The sequence below is a fragment of the Octodon degus genome, unplaced genomic scaffold (genome assembly GCF_000260255.1).
Source record: "Octodon degus isolate 3935 unplaced genomic scaffold, OctDeg1.0 scaffold00051, whole genome shotgun sequence".
In the NCBI taxonomy this organism is placed as follows: Eukaryota; Metazoa; Chordata; class Mammalia; order Rodentia; family Octodontidae; genus Octodon; species Octodon degus.
This window is the reverse complement of record NW_004524627.1, coordinates 9,836,852-9,857,286: the sequence shown is the minus strand read 5'-3', so window position 1 is coordinate 9,857,286 and position 20,435 is coordinate 9,836,852. Positions and strand designations below refer to the sequence as shown.

At 39.2% G+C, this 20,435-nt stretch overlaps 2 protein-coding genes across 2 annotated transcripts in view; one reads left to right on the top strand and one right to left on the bottom strand.

Annotated features, from left to right (window-relative positions):
- The window catches only part of Med4 (mediator complex subunit 4), an 18,274-nt gene extending 16,609 nt beyond the window's left edge, over positions 1–1,665 (top strand). The window contains exon 7 of the mRNA XM_004633086.2: positions 1,493–1,665. Within this exon, the coding sequence (XP_004633143.1) occupies positions 1,493–1,665 (173 nt within the window). The remainder of the gene's footprint in view (positions 1–1,492) is intronic.
- Positions 1,666–4,197: 2,532 nt separating this feature from the next.
- Positions 4,198–16,043, bottom strand: Nudt15 (nudix hydrolase 15). The gene is made up of 3 exons (XM_004633124.2): positions 15,635–16,043; positions 8,328–8,524; positions 4,198–5,218 (listed from the first exon to the last, which is right to left on the bottom strand). Exons 1-3 carry the CDS (start codon positions 15,790–15,792, stop codon positions 5,058–5,060), a joined length of 516 nt encoding a protein of 171 aa, XP_004633181.1. The 5' UTR covers positions 15,793–16,043; the 3' UTR covers positions 4,198–5,057.
- Between the last annotated feature and the right edge of the window lie 4,392 nt (positions 16,044–20,435).

Here is a 20,435-nt window from a genome sequence, read left to right as displayed (position 1 = left end):
GATTGAACTGTGGTCCCTGTGCTTTGCTAAGCTTGCTCTAAGTAGGTGCTTTAGACCACTGAGCTATCTCACCAGCCCCAGTAACTAAATATTTTAGCTTATTGCCTTTTTACTCTTCATATTTTTACATAAAAAATATGCTCTATGTATTCCTTTTTCTGCTTGACATTGCATATTAAGAATGTCCATATGTTATTAGACATGCTTTGTACACATCATTTCTATTAGCTACCTAAAGTACAAATTAGGGGTGTCAGTGTATACATATATTAATTTCCTTCAATAGTCCTCATCTTCTTCATTATAGTTATAATAGAGTCAGTAGACAAACCGCACTAGTAATTTGAACAGAATTAACAATGTATTTATTAAGGAGTAAAAAGTATTCTTTTTAAAGTACAAGAATGACAGATATGGAGAGTTGCTACTATACATTGGCAAAGACAAGGGACCCAAGGAGAGGACGGACTAAAAAGGGCTCTTCCCACCCCAACCCAAATCTGATTCATGGGTAGCCATGGTAACTCCGTGTTAGAGAAGAGGAGGTATCAGAGGCCAGTACTGTCAGGCAGGAAATTGTGCACTAGAGTCAGGGGAGACTTCCTGGACAGCCACCCTTTAAGATTATAGTTTAGCTCACTAGGAATCCATCTTCAGGGATGCTAGAGTGTTGCTGAGAGGTGAGGCCACTGGTGTGCACACCACAAGAACCAGCCCTGCAGGGGTGAATGCATAAAACACCTGAGCCGGGGAAGGGAGGCCATCCTCCTGCAGGCTCCCCCCAGTGCCTTCTGTAAGAGCTAGACATTGTGGAAGCTGGTGGAGGAGACATGGTTTCAGGGTCCAGGAAGAAGGGTAGATTGAACCAGCTGGCATACCTACCCTAGTTAAAACATTGCTGTTTAGAAATCTGCCTTTTCTTAATCTTGAATTTTTGTGTGTGATACTTGTTATATTACTAGCCAGTCTGTCTTGGAATCATGTATAATAGTATATATGTGACTTACAAAAAACAAAAAACCAGAAACAACAACAAAAAAAACTTGTCAGGAGGCTACATAAATAGTTTCTTACAGAGTTGTATGATTATTTTTTTTCTTTTGGTACCAGAAATCGAACTCAGGACCGTGCACTTGCCTGGCAGGCACTTGTGCTGCTGAGCTAATTCCCCAGCCCTGGTATTTTTAAATATATAATATAGCTTCCTATTTGCTAAAATGTTGTACTTTCCATTTATTGATCTTTTCTACTATGACCTTTCTTAATTTCACCAAATGAATAGTTTTGCTTTTAGCCTTAAAAAGAACTTACTTCAGGGGCTATAGATGTAGCGTGAGGATAAAGTGCATGCTTTGCATGTAGGAAGCCCTGGATTTGATTCCCAGGACCACAAAGTAATTGTTTTTACTTCAAATTCTTTATGAAAAGGAAAGAATAATTAGGTAAATTACTTACAGAACTATTTCCACATGTGCCTCTTTCTTTCCTCCAGATGTGCTTGCTCCACAGTATCCATGGCAATCAAATGATATGTCAATGAACATGTTACCACCAAACCACAGTAACGACTTTTTGTTGGAACCTCCTGGGCATAATAAGGAAAATGAAGATGACGTAGAGGTTATGTCAACGGATTCCTCAAGCAGTAGTAGTGACTCTGATTAAAAGCATGTGAGACAGCTTGCAGAACTGATGAGTACAGAATTCTGTTTCTTATACATTAGCAAGGAGATAGATGCCTTATGCAGAGGCGTAAGGACCAGCCATATAAATACTGGCTGTGATGGAATTGCACAGCTCATGAGAAGTCAAAATGGACTTCCCTTTTAAAGCCCCAAATCATGGTTTTAGTTTTAATCCACCAGGCATATGTTAGGGGATTAGTCAGAATTTACTTTTGGAAAGAAAGAGTATTTAGTTCTGTTCCTGTTATGATGTATTTGTGCATAGTTCTGGAAAGAAGATTTGAGGGACATGACCCCTACACATATCATTAATGGGCTTCCGAGAATTATTTTTTTAGAATAGGGCAGTAGATTACTGAATGTGTGTCATATTTGAAAGTGAAATCTCTTGGCTTCTGTTGCAGAAACAGAACAGTTTGTACTGTTTGTAATTGTAATTTTTGTAAATAAATTGCTTCTGTTTGTATATTTCTTTTGGTTTTTAAGATACTGTCTGGCTCTGTAATTCAGGCTGGTCTTTAACTCACTATGTAGCTCAGGCTAGCCTTGAACTCAGCAGATCTCTCAGCCTGCTGAATGCTGGGATTACAGATGTGCAGCCATGCCTGGCTGTATATTTCTTTTTAAATTTAAATATACCTTGGGCGCAGGTAGGAAATTTCTGTAAACCATTTACATTTTGTAATCCTTAAACAATTTCATAGTGTGAATGCATATGACGTAACATCTGAACTAGTAATCACAGCCTAACGGGTTTCTCAGTGGCCCATACTCTTAGGAAAAGTGTTTTGTAATTGCTGAATAAAAATTTGTTTTCTTTTACGAATATGAAAAATTTTAGAAGAAAAATCACCTATTTCTTTCACACATCCTTTCTATTTTTTGATACATATGCCTTGGCCTTCTGAGTGCTAGCATTGCAGGTGTGAGCCACCACACCCATTTGTAGTTTCCTAGGAGTCACTTTTAACCATTTTTAACTTCTGGTACTTAACCATCTTTTTTTTTTTTTTTTTTTTTTTTTAAATGTATTTGGTACAGGGTCTCACTACACAGCTCGGACTCATAGTGATCTTCCTGTTTGCAGCCTCTCCAGAGCTGGGATTACAGGCATGTGCCACCATGCCCAGACTTGGTGGCTGGCTCAGTGTTCCTGGGAGCAGGGACAGCATGGCATGTGGTATCCGCGATCGCACCCAGTCTCTGCATTTACCTAAGCAGGCCCTTAGTCCACTGAGTTCTCTTGCCAGCTCTCTTATGTTGAAATAGTATATACATTCTTGATTTACCAACTGTAGACTTTTTTTTTACTACACATATATCTATTTGAAACAGGAAATTAAGGTGCAGAGAAAAATATTAGCATTCTACTTAAGAGTTAATACTAGTTAATGTTTTGGTATAGCTGCTTTGCAAAAACTGACAGAAAATTATATTTAAAATTTTTTTCCTGAAATGCGGCTATATTAAGTTATTTTGAAAAAAATTACTTTGTTCAGACTGTCTATTCAGGCTGGCCTTAAGCTCATAGTGATCCTCCTGCCTCAGCCTCCCAAATGCTGTGATTACACACGTGCTACTTCAAATGGCCTATATTTTTTAATTGTTAGTAATCTCCAGATGTTTCAAATAAGCTGAGAATTCAATTTTTTTGGGTCTGTTTTTTCCTTTTGATTATCTTTGATCTTTAGAAAAGTTTGAAATTAATCTTAGGAGGAGTTCAAGACACACAAAAGAAACAACAAACAATGTGGAGTAGATGCGGGTTAGGGCAAGGGACCAAATCCATATGGATGAGCCTCTCCGAGGGAGCTACCAGGAAGGATGTGGAAAGTCCGTGATGTCTGCTGTGTGGGGTGTAACTAGAGCAGAGGACAGTGACCTGGGCCGGGATAATTTCATTTGGGGAGTTCTCAAGTAATAGAAATAAATTCATGAAGTGAACAATTGGAAAGTATGAATCAACCTCAGTTGGTGAAGTGTTTGGCTTTGTTCTTTGTTCCCTTGACCCACAGAGTGTCCTACAAGTAAAATGAAGATGCATACAGTTACTAAGCGACAACGCTGTGCAAAAAGCTAAATATTTAAACCCTTTAAACATAATAAGGAAATCTGGAATAGGAATTTGGGATTAAGGAAGTGTAGTAGACTTAATTTACAGTAAAAATATTAAGTCCCTAGCACAGTAGTTGGCACACTGGCAAAATTAAATGTTTTGTAAAATCATTTTGTTAAGTATACAGACTTAGGATTTTCAGTTTTTGAGGGATATAAAATGGCATGGTATATACTTATCTTGCCCTTAACTTGCTTGCTTACAACAGTGCCCACAGCATGCTGGGTAACATTGTAGACTCTTCCCATTTTGCCATAGTAACATTTGTGAGGCATTCCTTTTTGCACAGTACTCATTCCCTTGATGTCTGCATTATCACCCTTTTTGTAGATTCACATGTATGTGGCCAAAGGAACAACCCCATGTTTTCTAAAAGGCCTAGAGAACATACATTGGGTTTCTTCTTGCTTTTTGTATTAGTCATTTTGGCAAATTACTGGAAGATGGCGGTTCCGGCCAAAGGGCGGATAAATCTTTTATCAGGCAGCTTCTAGAAAGCTATCATATAGATGGATGAAGGAATGAGAGTGGAAAGTTAAATGATGTTTTAGGATTATAAAAACAGGTCCTTGGCCTTGAATACCCAGAAAGGCTCCTGAGAGTCCTACAGACCACACTTGGAGAACCGCTGTCCTAGAACAATTTCTTTCTCTTATGTACAAAGACATTATCTCAGGAAAAGTGAGACGTTCAAAGTGACATGGCCTGTCCATCTTAGGACAGATTTCAGATGGTTTGTCTCACTTCTTGCTAGGTTAGGGTCTCACTCAGAACTCTGGGAAATACATAGCATACCAAGCTAGCCTGTTCTTACTAGATGCAGACACAATATATTGCCAGTTTTCTTAAAATAGAAAAAGGAAAACCAACAAACATGATAAATTTTGCAACAGGCAGTGGTTTAAATTTGCATTATGATATCTAAAGTAGGATTTCTACTTGAACTGAAAACTAGAGCAACTCCTACTGCACTGTACTTTGTGTAAGCTATAATGACAGGCCACCCAGTAAACATCACAGATGAATATGGAAAGCAGATTAACCACAATATCTCTTATTATATATTTTCTGCCTGAAATACAATTCAATGACATGTTCCAGGATGATTTTCCTAAGATGGTGGGTATGTTAAGAGAATACAAATAAACTGGAAATCACATGGAACTTCTTTGATGAAACAGAGTTGTCCTGAAATGTAGATTTTTTTTTCTCTAACTTGACCTTATTTTTGTCTTTTTATTTTTATTTGTTTTTAATCAAAGAATCTTCTTGGTCATGTAGAGATGATTTCCTTTATATCCTAACAGATGGTTCAGATCTTCTTTAAATGGATTATAGCCTTGCTCCTTTAAACAGCGCAGTGCCCAGAAAAGCTGGTCCAGTGGAGGGAATTCTTCCCATGGAACCCACTCCCAACCTAGAAAAGAAAGAGGGCAAATCTATATGTTTAGCTGGCAGAAAATGGGTATTTAAAAAAAAAAAAAAGAAAGAAAATGGGTATTTATTTTTATAAGCTAACCTGTATTTAGAAAAAGTACATTTAAGTGATCTCTTACTAATAAACTCCAACAATGATGCTTTTGAAGAACTAAGATATACAAATATAATTTGAATGTAAAATGAAGATTTTAAGAAGAGGATAGTGATAATATAAAGCACTGTGCTATCAGAATAGGAAACCAAGTTTGCAAAGACCATATGGCGAGAAGAAAAAAACCCTTCAATTTGGTATTAGTGTTCACTTAAATATTTATTTAATTAAATATTTGCTTACAAATGCAAAGAACTTTGTATACTATAGGCTGTACTTCATAAAAAAAACCTGTTTCTTTACCTACAAAATAAAGTAGATTAGAGAATTTCCAAGGTATCTTCCACATCTTAAAAAATAAAAGCTAAACACAGAAATAGATATGATGTGGTTTATTTTCCTTTAGATTGGATTTTTGTGGCACTGGAGATTGAATACAGGTCCTCTGCACTAAGCTATATCCCCAGAATGTTTTTATTTTGTATTCTGAGACAAGGTCTTGCTAGGTTACTAAATTGCTCAGGCTGGGCTTAAATTTGCAATTCTCTGGCCTCAGCTTTCCAGAGTATAGGGGTTACAGGTATGGGACACCTGTAAGGCGTGCCTTGGTATATTTTAGATAGAAGACAAGGAGCTCATTTTAAAAAAAAAATCTATTGAAACAAGAAGGATTTAACAGTGTGTATCTATTGTAAAAATGAATGAAATTGGGGCTGGGGAGATGGCTCAGTAGGATAAGTGCTTGACTGGCAAATGCAAGGATCTGAGTTCAATCCCCGGTTCCGCAAAAAAAAAAAAAAAAAAAAAATGAAATCCAAGAAGAAGTGTTGTTTTATTTGATAATTTAAGTGTAGACAACATAAGCCCAGATGCTAGGGCCAAGGCTATAGCTAGTACAAGAACACTTGCCTAACATGTACAAGGGCTTGGGTTTGAGGGCAAAACAAAATGAAAGCACAGATGCTCATGATTGGTACATATATCATTATATGTTATTAAGACATAAACTCTGTGTTCTAAGTAAGTTTCTTTTTCTTGTTTTTTGAAACAGGGTCTTCCTATGTAGTTCAGGCTGGACCTGAACTCAGAAATCCTTCTGCCTCAGCCTCCCAAGTTCTCAAGTGCTGGGATTACCGGTGTGCACCATCACACATGGTTTAAATAAGTTTCTTTATGATACATATTTTACTTTAGTATAAGTACCACTTCTCTAAGTATTCTCTGCCTATAAAATACAGGTACATATTTTCACCTTGAGAAGACAGGAAAAAGGGAAGTCAAGAAATGAAATAAGTATAAGAAAGGCTGATCAGAAACTGATGTTGCACAAGTGAGGTGGGGGAGGAAGTGAGAGAAGAAAAGAAGGAAGAGCAGGAGGAGCAGGTGGCAGGGAGGCAGCAGACGGTAATGATGCACTGTAAGAGGCTGGTGAACCAGGTATTAAGCCAGCTGTCTGTAGAAGGGTTACCACCGTCCCCTCAATGAGATGTGTACATAATCCCCTTAAATCCCAGTCAGCAGGAGGAAGGGTGCAATAAACAGTGAACAAGTGGGCTCTCCAGGTCTTAGCCCTGAGGAACATGGCAGAGTGACTCATTACACAAAGGACTGCTCAGTCTAGGTGGGACTGGAGCGCATTCTCAAAGGCTCACAGGCCAGAGGCTTGGTCCCTTTTGCACTGATGTGGAAAAGAGCTGGGGCCTAGCAGGACACGATTAGGTCTTAAAGTACTCAGCAAGTATTGTTGGTCAACAGGATTCTTCTACACTGGACAAAAAGGAAATGTTTAGGGGCAGAGGGCCAGCTCACGAGACCATTTGGATAGTTTCACATGGCAAAGAAAATACATACTCTGGGGCTGGGCGGATAGCTCAGCAGTCTCTGGCAAATGTAAGGAGTCAAGTTTGTCCCTGTACTGCATGCCATGCTGGCCTCAGAACCCCAGGCACACTGTGCCAGCCACCGAAACCAGATGTGGTGGTACATGCCTATAAACCCACTGCTGGGGAGGCTAAGATAGGTGGATCACTATGAGTCTGGGTCTCTATGAGACCCTGTATCAAATAAATAAATACTTTTTAAAAAGAATATACATATTCAAAAATGTTGATAGCTTTATTTCTTTTACTCACAATTTTATGAGAATCTGAGGAAAGTTAACTTGTGGAGCCTTAAGGCAACGCTATTATGAAATCATTCAAAATTTCAACATGGGAGTAACAGACAACTTTTTTGTCAGCATGCTCATTTTCTATAAAATGGAGGTTTTCTCACTTATGAGTGAGAAAATGAAGAAAAACACATGTAATTTTCTTAGTCACAACCTTAAAAAAATAAACACAAATGAAGATTTACCAAGCATTTACTATATTTACTGTGTTCTTGAATGTATGTATGAACTCATTTAATCCTCCTGAGAACCCACCTGAGGTGGTTACTGTGATCACAGGTAAGAAAAGAGGCCTAGATGTTAGTAACACAAAGTATAAAATGGAAGGACCAGGATACAAACCTGAATGGTCTGCTTTCTCAAGTTCCTCAGGATTTCAATATATTTACATATCTACATTGGTCTTAGTTTGAGTGGACTTCTGGCATAACACCTTACACTCAATGGCTTACAGACAATGGAAAATTTTCTGACTTCTGGAGGCTAAAAATCCAAGAGCAACACACAGGCCAAGAGTGTCTGCTGGTGGCCCATTTCCTGTTTCACAAGCAACCATCTTTTCTCTCCATCTAGAAATGGAGGAAGGGGTGAGGATCTACCTGGAGTCTCAGTAGCCTCAAGCTATTGGATGAGGGCAAAGGCCTCAGGGGTGATTATCCCCTGGCCCTGTCTCTTGTTGCCATCACCTTGGGGGTTAGGACTGCAACCTATAAGTTTGGGGAGGGGATAAATATGAAGAGAATTCAGTTCCTTTCACATGGTCATATAATGTAATACTTCTGATAACATAATCCCCCAAAGCATTATTATACAAAGTTCTCTTACTTTCATTTTTTTCAGGTTCAACATTCTTTGGCTCTGAATCATGAGTCATATCTACTTCTCCTTTCATTAATATAGTGACATAATGGTAATTCTCTTTTTCAACAAAAGAATTTACCACTGAGGCAAAGCGGACGTTTTTCAGGTGAAGAGCTGCTTCTTCCCAAGTTTCCCTTTGAGCACATTCTTCCCAAGTCTCCCTGGAAAATGGAAACACATCATTGTTTTCAATTCTATTAATACAATTTTTTTTGCCATGAAATTCCTGCTTATAAATTTTTTAATGCACAGGAAAAATAGCTATTACCAGCGTATGCTGTAAAACAATACATTAACAACCCTACCTTTGACATTCTGTTTATCTTATATATAGTTAGGACCAAAGGAACTACATATTGAGCAAAAAAAATGCCATTTAGCCAATTTAGTATGAATTCACAGGCTTGTACAATGAGAGAGCAGCTTAGTTTATTAACTAGCAACACAGGCTTTGCAGCCAAGCAGACCTAGGCTGGAGCTTGAAGTCTATTACTTTCTACATTTGACAAGTAAAGTGAAATACTATTTTCTAGTGGAGTTGTTGTAAATGTATCAAAATTACTATGTCTTTTCCTGTAGTCTCAGAATTTCATTTTAAGTCTCAAAATTGAGAAGAATAAGCCATAAGCCCTTCTAAACTTTAAAGTTTATGGCAAAAGAGCAAACAAATTCCATCTGAGCTCAATGATTTGCTAAGAAAGAAAGACATTTAATCTTCATCCTGCCTAGGCTACATAAAAGACGGGAGATCTTAGAAAGGGAGGAAAGTTGTTGGTTTTCAGTTTAATATAAATGTTTCCTTTCCTCCCTGTGAGGAGCCAATAGAGAGAGGCCCTCCAAGAGAATCAGTCATAGAGACTGGGTGTGCCTCAGAAGGAGATACTGGTGTGTTATGACCTACCCCAGCCATAGCAGCTGCAGAAACTCACAGGCCTCCCGTAGTGCACCACAGCCATGGAGATGGGAGCCTAAGAGCTCTAGCATAATTCTGAAAGGTGTCCCTAGCAGCTACAGTTTGCACACAATACAGAAGCTGACGCTTATTCCCATCCTGGGAATTTTTTTTGACATAATTTTATTGATAAACAAATAGCAATGAGACAGTTTCAAATCAAATCGCTAGGTCAGTTTCAATAACTAACACACTGCATACATTCTTCTTAGTGGTTAATTGCTGTACAAGATGTGGACTTGAGATCCTATTTACAAACACCATTAGAACATATCATTCTATTCATTAACAGAATATAACTATATATCTATCCTAACCACTTTGAATACACAGATACAAAATGGACATTCATCTGTATACCCCTTTTTTTTTCTAAGTTCCGTTATTTGAATATTATGGGTGTGTAAACTCAGGAAAATATTCTAAAAGAGTCCAGTAGCCCATAATAGTATTGGGTCTTCCGCTTAACTGTCAGTGTCAGAAACTGTTGACCCAAGTCCCCAAGAGCTCAACATAACAGCATGGCTTTACTTCTTATATTTAGTTTTTATACTTTTCTACTGGATGGTTAAGACCAAGGTAAAGCAGGACCTATGCACCAAGAGTTGTAGCTTTTGGGTCTGATAAGGTCAGTGAAATCCCCTCAGGATTTATCCTGAAATCCTGTACCTCAGATTGTAGAACCTTTGTCAGTGTCAGCCATGTGGATGAGTCACAGCCATTGCTTGGCCAGTGTGCTCTCTGTGAAAGCCTGAGAGAATGTTTTCTCTCCACGTGACTCTCCTTGGGCACACTCTACATCATCAATCACTTTCCTCTTTGGTCCCATAATCTCCTTGATCAGAAAATTTGGGACACTACCGAGTTACGTGACGTTACAGTACAAGTTCTCATATGTCCTGAGTCTTAACCTTAGAAGGCTAGGGCCAAAATGTTGGCTTTCCTTGCAGCCCTCCTTTTTCTCTAATTTTGGTCTGCAAACTTAGGTTGTTAACCATCCACAAGACAAGCTTATTGTTATTACCATACAACCTAGGCTGTTAAGCTTAACCTCACTATCTGTCTATCAAACATCTTAGGCCTAACATGGAACAGGTATTTTTCATCAAGTATTGATATGTTGAACTTTAAGTCCCTACAGAATATGATAAAAAACATTTAAAAATTAGAATATATTTTAAAAATAGGCATAAAGAATTATATACTTCTTATGTTTATACATAAGTGCAAAAATCTCACCATATACAACCTTGAAGCAGGACAGTCCCACAATATTCCTTTTCCTGTCTCTTGCTTTCCTTCACCACCCCCTTCTTCTTGAACATCCACCTACCCAAGAGACATCATAGCAGCAACTGGCATGTCATGACAAGGAGCCCATATTCAGAATACCAGAATGACAGGCACTCCAAGCATGAAACTACTATTACAAATTACCATCTGCAGTGCAGTAGCTTAGTTCACAGGTATCAGTATACATAGTTAGTCAGGGTGAGAATACTTCCAGTTAACTGCTAGATTAAAAAATCTTCTGAAGATTCTCAGGATCATTGCCTTGCTCATCTTCTACATATAACTGTATGGCTTGACACTGTCATGTTTCCTAGCTCTTCTCCTTTCCCTCTCTTGATTAGTTAGTGCTTGAGATCCTGCTTTGTTTTTACTTGTATTATATCTGTCTATTTGTATTTCTTCTTTTGAGTGCTTATACTAGGGAGACTATACGATATTTACACACGTGTGTCTGATTTATTTCACTTATGAGTATATGTTCAAGTGGCATCCACTTCAATATAAAGGCTTCGAGTTTATCATTCTTAATAGCTGAATAATACTCCATTGTGTACCATCCTGGGAATTTAAAAGGTAGGAGACAAGCTGGAATAGCTGCAAGGCTGAGCAAAGCAAAGGGGAGCAGTGGAAAAGCATAATTTCTAACTGGGCATGGTGGCACACGCCCAAGGTCCCTGCACCCTAAGAGGTGCTCACAAGATTGTGTCCAGCCTGGGCAACTCAGCAACTTAGTGAGACTTTGTCTTAAAATTAAAAAAAAAAAAAAAGAAGGGCTGGGATGTAGCTCAGTGTGAAGGTCCTGTATGAACCACCTTTTGCTGCATGTTTCTTTGGGCAACTGCTGTATCTCCAGAGGGATGCCAATTGAAGAAAATGCAGAGCAGCACGCTGGAACAAGAACTAGGGCAGGGGACCGGTGCCATAAAAAAGTCAGACACCCACAACAGGGACAAAAATCTTTACAGGACTTCGAAACAAGAAAAGACAAATGGACTCTGTGAAAGACAGCACCCACTTAGATAGTGGATACTGCACACTGAGGCCACCGATGGACAACAGCCCTCGGTCTCATAAGCAGCCTGTCCCTTCTTCCCAAGTCACTGGAGAAGGGAGGGAAGTCAGAAATGGCTGGGTGAGAAGAGGAGGACAAGAAGCAAAACAACGCCTCTTCCTCCTTCCCACATTAGAGATCAGAAACTGGGAGACTGAAGGTTTAAATTGGATTGGACTTTGAAATATGTGGAAGTGAACTGGGATGACCAAAATACAATTTTCATTTCATTTTATTTTTTCCCATAATTTTATTGACAGACGAATAGCAATGAGACAGTTTCAAATCAAATTGGTAGGACAAATCCAATAATTAACACATTGCATACTGTCTTCCTAGTGGTTATTTGCTGTACAAGATGCAGACATGATATCCTATTTACAAACACTATTACAACAAATCCCTCTATTCATTAAGAGAATGTAACTATATATCTATCCTAACCATTTTGAATACACAGATACAAAATGGACATTCATTTATATATCCCCTTTTTTGTTTAGTTCCACCATTTGAATATTATAGGTGTGTTAACTCAGCAAAAATATTCTAAAAGAATCCAGTAATCCATAATAGTATTGGGTCTTCTGCTTGACTGGCAGTGTCAGAAATTGTTGACCTAAGTCCCCAACAACTCAACATAACATGGCTTTACTTCTTGTACTTCATTTTTATACTTTCTGCTGGATGGTTAAGACCAAGATAAAGCAAGACTTATGCAACAAGAGTTGTAGCTTCTGGATCTGATAAGGTCAGTGAAATCCCCTTAGGATTTATCCTGAGATCCTGTACCTCAGATTGTAGACCCTTTGTCAGTGTCAGCCATGTGGATGAGTCACGAGTCACGGTCATTGCTTGGCCAATGTGCTCTCTGTGAAAGCCTGAGAGAATGTTTTCTCTCCATGTGACTCTCCTTAGGCACACTCTACATCATTGATCACTTTCCTCTTTGGCCCCATAATCTTCTTGATCAGAAAATTACTACTGAGTTACATGACATTACAGTACAAGATCTCATATGTCCTGAGTCTTAATTGACCTTGGAAGGCTAGGGCCAAAATGTTGGCTGTGCTTACGGCCCTCCTTTTTCTCTAATTTTAAACTTAGGTTGTTAATCCTCCAGAAGAGAAGCTTATTGTTATTACCATACAACCTAGGCTGTTAAGCTTAACCTCACTATCTGTCTATCAAACATCTTAGGCCTAACATGGAACAGGTATTTTTCATCAAGTACTGATATGTTGAACTTTAAGTCCCTACAGAATGATAAAAAACATTTAAAAAATTAAAATATATTTTAAAAATAGGCATAAAGAATTATATAATTCTTATGTTTACACATAAGTCCAGAAATCTAACTATATACAACCTTGTGGCAGGACAGTCCTGCAACATTCCTTTTCCTGTCTCCTGCCTTCATTCACCACCCCCTTCTTTTTGAACAATCATCTACCCGAGAGACATCATAGCAGAACTGGCATGTCATGACAAACAGCCCGTATTCAGAAGACCAGAATGACCAGCACTCCAAGCATGAACCTACTATTATAGATTACCATCTTCAGTGCAGTTGCTTAGTTCACAGGTGTCTGTATATATAGTTAGGATGAGAATCTTTCCAATTAACTGCAAGATTCAAAAATCTTCTGAAGATTCTGAGGATCATTGCCTTACTCATCTTCTACATATTAATTTTTATATTATAATTGTATATTTTTATAAAAAAGCAATATATAGAAAATACCACTGAGGGAAAGAGAAGGGAAAAGATGACTCACATTTAAAGACAATGGAAGGAAAAAAATTTTCTGTTTGTTTTCCTATCACATTTAGGCCGCTGTACAGTTACAAAAAGGTCAAGTGGAAGGGTACTTGTGAGGAGCATGGTGTATTTTCAGCACATAGCAAAAACTTCATCAAAGTTCAGTACTGGCTGTGATCACTGGAACACTGCATCAGCACTTTCTTGTTCCATTTCCAGCCTTTGCTCTAGTAATTATAGGCACTACCTCGTTTGTGATCTAAGTTTGGCTAATTGTCACTAACAGCCAACATAGTACAATATATATGGCTGTGTAGGCAATTTGTGTGTGTGTGTGTGTGTGTGTGTGTGTGTACGTTATGGACTGAACCTAATGGTGGTGCTCTACAACTGAGTACACCCCTAGCCCTTTTGATTTTTTATTTTGGAGCATGGTTGTCCAGGCAGTGGTCCTTCCTGTTCTAGCCTTCCAAGCAGCTGGGATTACAGATGTCCAACACTGCTCAGCAGCAATCTGATTCTTAACATATTTTTTTTAAACAACATTATTCACTAATGGTTTAATTATTTGAAAATAATATATATTGATGCTTTTATAAATTTTAAAGACCACAGAATAATTTCACAGGGAAGGGGCTATAGGGTCTCAATACTAGATTGGATTGGTAGTGATCTGCCTGTTTACAGCCTCCCAAGAGCTGGGATTACAGGCGTGCTCACCACCACGCCAGATTTCAATTGCCATTTCATGGAGCCCTGGGGGTACGGGGATCAAACACCCTGCCCCAGTGTCTGCTTGCAGGCGCTTTAATCTGCTGAGCTATTGGCCAGCCCCAACCATTTCACGTAAAACAGCCTACATGTTACATATTTCCAAAAGGACAAAGTCTGACTGAAAGGCACTTGAATTAGGTCTTCTTAACTACTAATCTATAAGAAACACAGGGGGACTGGAACATAGTAATAACAGGATAAATTCTAATGGATAAATGACTCACATTCCTCAACAATTAAATGGTGTGAGAAAAAAGGGGATGGAGGAGTACATCACATTGAGGGGCAGTGAAAGGCTCCAACTTTGATTCCCGGTGGTACAAAACAGTGAACAGGCCTTTTACAAATAATCTGGCAGGACCACACAGACTACCAGGTAACACTACAGAACTGTTATGTAGAGTAGTGAGACCCTGAACACCCTGTAGATACTTCCCTAAAATATAGAAAAAAAAATTTAAAAAATAAAAAAATAAATAGAACTGGGCCAGGGAGATGGCTCAGTGGAATAAGCGCTTCCCTGGCAAGCACAAGGGCCTGAGTTTAATCCACGGTTCCGCAGAAAAAAAAAAGAATAAATAAATAAATAAATAAATAAATAAATAAATAAAACTGTTATGTAGGAAGAAGTACTGTGTTTTTGAAGTGTGTTAGAGGTACATACTTGGATATTTGAGGCTCCTAAAATAGGATGGGTGACACTTCCTTGTGTGTGTTCTGGGTGAGGGGCGAGCAGTGAGAGGAAGCGGGTCTGAAGGGTGGGGGAGGATTTACTATTTTCTCCATTTTTATGTATCTCTGAAACTTTTAGACGGAGCACTAATGGGGAAAATGCGCTGGAGTGGGTGCTTTATGCTTTTATCTGTTATTAATTTAAACCTTACGCTCACTTCACACCCCACTATTTAGCAGCGTCTCAGGCTTTCTGCCCTGCTGTGAACTGGTCGACTCTCTCCGTGCGCCTGCTATTGTCCAGTCCGAGGGCGCCAAGGCAGAAAAGGCGCTTGGCGCATTAGTGCATCGTCCCATGGTCAAGATGCGGACACTGACGCACGGTCCTACCAGCTCACCCGCCTGGTTAAAGTGCAACGCGGTCAGTGGGTGAGACAGACGGGTGGATGCATGGCTACCGATGGAAACTGCAAACATGACAACGCGGGACGGCCCTTGGGTTACAGATACCCATCTTGCTTCTCTCGGACGTAAGCACCAGGAAAGCACAAAGAGCCTCCCAGGTGCGCAGCGAGAGCCGAACCCCTGGCCCAGGAAGCTCGCAACGAGTCCTCCGGGGCTCGCAGAGCGCCCCCTGCCGGCCACAGGCTGCGCAGAGGACCGGGAAAACCCGGGCGGCGCGGCGTCTGCGCGGACGGCCGTGCGCGCGCGCGCGCACGGCGTCGCCTCTGTCTCGGGCACGCTCGAGGGAATCTGGAGATGCTCACCCGAACTCCAGGTGACCCCCAGGAAGCTGGAAGCTGCCGGCTCCGAACGACCCTTTCCTCTTCCCCAGCAGGACGCAACGGGGATGCCTGCAGCTGGTCACCACCACGCCGATTCCGATCCCGGGCCGTCGCCCCGGCGACTCGGCGCTGGTGGTCATAGCGCGAGCACTCCGGCCGCAGCCGGAAGTGACGTGATCCCGGGCGCCCTTCGCCCCGCTGCGGGCGGGCGCCGCGCGGGTGTCCGCGGTGCGGCGTCCCGGGTCCTCCGGAAGCGCGGCGTGCCCAGAATTGCGTTTGAACCCTGAGCGCTTATTGTGCGCGCTGAGCCCTCCGCTGTCCCCTCTTGATCCGCCCACTCGGCGCAACAGTCACTTGTTTTTCTAAACTTAAGTAGCACGTTTTTTCGTGTAATGCTCGACACCACAGTGAACTCGTTCTCGCTGTGGCGCAAATCAGTGAGGTACTAGGGCAAGGGGAGATCGTGTAGAAACGCCCAGTACGAACGCTGCGATTGAAGATCCCCCACAACTTAGGAGTGTAAATAAGAACTGATCAATAAACAGCTAGGACAAGTGACATATTTGGGGAGCAAACACGGTCTTGCAAATACTTGCACACCATAACACAAAAATGAAACACAAAAGGAAAAAATCCCCGCTAAATCAAAGAACTGCAACTAAAATCAGTAAGATCAAACAATCTTGGAGAGGACTTACTGTTCAAAGAATTAATTTTTACTTCTAAAGTAATGTGTACATAATCCAAATAAAAACTACAATCGAAATTCTACTCAGCCCTGCCTCCAGAGAAGTTTATCTCCTTGAACTATTAGTTTTCATATTTGTATACATATTCTTAAGTATCTGCTTGTTCTATATCCTAAGAAATCCTCTTAAAAAATCACTAGAACAATTAGGTGAATTTAGTAATGGCATATTTTTCAAGATTAATATGTAAAGTCAGCTATATACTCTAATCAACAATTGAAACTTGGATTTTAAAACCCATGTCCCTGGTAATGGCACGGAAAATACAAAATAGGGATAAATTTAGCAAAAGATGAATTCATTTCAATGAAAATTAAAAGGAAAAATATTAATGACTGTGGCTCAGAAGATTCAGTATTGCCAAGATGATAATGTTCCCTCAATTGATTTACATAAATTCAATGGAATCGCAAAAAATACCAGATTTTTTTTTTTTTTTTTTTCTCCCGGAACTAGGGATTGAACTTAGGCCATTGCACTCGCCAGAGAAGTACTTACCCTATTGAGCCATCTCTCCCCAATACCAGACTTTTTTATTCCCCAGTAGAAATTGATGGGCTAAAGCTAAAATTTAAGCGGGGAAAAAAATAAAATTTAAGTGGAAATGCAAAGGACTACAATAATCCAAATAATTTTTTTAAAAGAAAAAGTTTGGAGGAGTCACACCAAAGGAAGTGTCCAACCATACATGGGGCTGTACATGAAAATATGAAAACTCAAAATAGTGGTTCTAGATAAAAACATGTAACAGTATAAAATATCTAGAGAAAGTGTGACTTGGGTTATGGTTAGGCAGATTTCTTAGATATGACACCAAAAGCATAATCCATAAAAGAAAAATTAACTCAGACTTCATTAAAATTAAAAATTGATGTTCACTGAGAGAAACTGCTATGGATTGAGTTGTGGTCCTTCCAACTTCTGGCTTAGACAAGTTCATGAGTCTTGGGTCCCCTAACAGTATCAGTAACCTAATGAAGAGCTTCCTCATTCCACCAATGAGGACACAATGGGAAAGGCTCTCTGTGAGACAGGAAGAAAGCACTTACTGGGAGCCGTATCTGTTGACACATTGATTTTGGATTTTCCAGCCTGTTGTTTAAGCCACAAAATTTATAGGCCACATAAATATTGCTGTCACCATCCTTCAACATAGCCAAATGAGTGATGTTTGCCTACTATTTCTCTTTGAAATGATATGGTGTTTTGGTTGTGGTCCAAAGCTTTTATTTTTTATTTTATTTATTTATTTTTTGGCAGAACTGGGGATTGAACTCAGACCCTTGTGCCATCTCCCTGGCCCCAACCATCTCCCTGGTCCCCCCTCCACAAAGCTTTTAAACACTGCTACTTGGCATCTCTTCTTCTTGGTGGAGCTATTGCCATCCAAACATGACAGATATGGTAAAATACTAGTTAGATTGAATATTGCTGGTCTTTATTCAATCAATTTTGTATTTTTTTCTGTTCCTTGTTTTCACCTCAGGTTTTTATAAAATGTTTTTTAGCTGATGTTCATGAAGAGAATAAGTAAACTGTGCCATTAATATGCTGGAAAAGTAGAATCAAGTCTAAAATAATGCCTCTTAAATTGTGTCATTTAGTATTATAGATGTAAGCCAGTATTGTATCATACCTTTGTGAATGTAAAATATCTTGTACACACTTTATGATATGTAATAGTGACTATGCTTTATTAGAGCTGTTTTTACTGTTACCCTAGAATGTTTTAAGATGATTAAGAAGCTAATAAAAAATGGTTCTAGAAACTGCAGCAGTAAAACAAAATGCTAAGTTGAGAGAATGAAAAGACAGACTATAGAATTCAATAAGGAGTTTATCTAGAATAGGTAAAGAATCCTCAAAACTCAATCATGAACAACCTGAAGGATATGTACGAACATGTTGAATAGATATTTCTCCTGAAAGAGATATGGCAATGATGCACATGAGATGATGCTCAACATCATGAGTGGTTAGAAAATGGAAGTTTAAACCACACTGAGATCACTCTACATATGTATTAGAATGAATATGATGAAAACACAAATAATTTGGCACTACCAAGTGCTGATGAGGATAAAGGGCAGTTAAAAATTATTGTACATCGTTTGTGGGAATGGAAAATGGTACAGCCACTTTGGAAAAAAATTGCTGCTTCTCAAAATGTTAAGTATATGCTTATCATACAACTCATCAGTTCGACTTCTAGATATCACCTGAGACATGAAGGATTATGCTCATATAAAGATCTGAGGTAACCATTATGGTGGCTTTATTCATAATTGTCAAAAACTGCAAACAAATATTCTTCTACAGGTGAATGAATAAGTCAACTATAATGCAGTCATAAGCAGAAAATTACTTAGCAATATAGAGGGACACTTGTTTTGTTTTTGTTTTGAGACAGGGTCTTATTATGTGGTTCAGTCTGACCTTGAACTCACTGTGTAACCCAGGCTCGCCATGAACTTTTGGCAATTCTTCTACCTCAGCCCCTCAAGTACTGGGATTACAGATGTGCACCACCTTGCCTGGCCTGGGGGAGGCAGTTTGGAGATCCTCAACATGCATACCAAGTGAGAGAAGTCACATGTAAAAGGCTACATGCATATTTCATTTATATAACATTCTGGAGTAGGCCAAACTTTAGACACAGAATGCAAACCATTGTTTATCTGAGATGGGGGAGGGTACAGGGAAGAGTTGATTATAAAAAGACACAGAAACTTTCTTGAGTGCGTGAACAATACTGTATGGTGATTATGGTTGCATGACTGTGTTTGTAACTCATAGAGCTATATACATAAAAGGATGATTTTTACTGAATGTGTATAAGCCTTAATACAGTTTTCAAAGAAAATAATTTTTAAAGAGCAAAAGTAGAAAAATTAAATGTGTATTTGGTGAAAGGACAAGCTGAGTTGCAGTTCATCAGTGAAGAGCAACCAAGACAATGCACAACTAAACTGCTCTGCTTAGCATCAAAAGTTGTCAGCAATGTGGGTGTCTTTGAAGATTCTATTTCTGGGGAGGCTAACATTAGGTTGGGGTAATGGCGAGGCAAGGTTCTTTGCTCACTGGACTCTGGATGGCTTGGCGTCTGGTGATGGACATGGCCACCATCAAGCCTAATAAAGAGATTTGAAGGAATTCTAGGCTGTTTCTAAAACCTAGTAAAAAAGTTAGGGGAAAAGAAAACATAGGAGGTGAAGATAGCCCATGATATTAAAGATAAGTCACATTTAGGAGTCAGTTTCAAGTTCTCCTTTTTAAAAAATATTAATTATATTATTCAATGTATTTTATTATTAAAATTATATTATTTAATATTATCAACAATATATCAGAAACACTACATAATAACATAATATGCATAATTTTAAAGTATACATGTAATGTTAAAGATTAACCATAGTTTAGTCTGGAAGACAAGCCTTAATGTATTGTGTATAAAATTATTAAACTTACAGAATTAAGATTACAATGAAAGTAAATTAGAATTTCATAAAAGAAGACCTTAACAATTCACATACATGTAGAAATTAGGTAATTAACTCTTTTTCCCCCCTGTATTTTAGGGAAGGGTCTACAGGGTGTTCAGGGTCTCACTGCTAGATCAGACTCAGTGATTCTCATGTTTACAGCCTCCCAAGTGCTGGGATTTCAGGTGCGTACCACCCAGTCTCAATTGCTGTCTCAAAGTGCCTTGGGTGTAGGACCGGCAGGGCAGATCTGGGGATTGAACCCCTGGGCCCTTCAAGTTCTCCTTTATTGCACTGTAATTCCATTTTGCTATCCCAAAGCCTGAAGCAAAGTCTAGCTATGTTACAGCCTCGTCTTAACTGTGCTTTGAAGCATTGGATATTTCTTGGTGTAAAAGAACAATAAAAAAGGTGCATCAGCCCAGAGAAACCTTGAGGTCATGGAGGAGGTCTTTCTTTCTTTCTTTCTTTCTTTCTTTCTTTCTTTCTTTCTTTCTTTCTTTCTTTCTTTCTTTCTTTCTTTCTTTCTTTCTTTCTCTTTTTCTTCTT

Excerpts from the sequence above, each read along its gene's own strand:
- Nudt15 (XM_004633124.2), bottom strand. The coding sequence starts at position 15,792 with ATGACCACCAGCGCCGAGTCGCCGGGGCGACGGCCCGGGATCGGAATC. Across the intron at positions 8,525-15,634 it reads GGGGGTCACCTGGAGTTCGG|GGAGACTTGGGAAGAATGTG; the intron begins GTGAGCATCTCC and ends TCCATTTTCCAG. Across the intron at positions 5,219-8,327 it reads TGAACCTGAAAAAAATGAAA|GTTGGGAGTGGGTTCCATGG; the intron begins GTAAGAGAACTT and ends TTTCTTTTCTAG.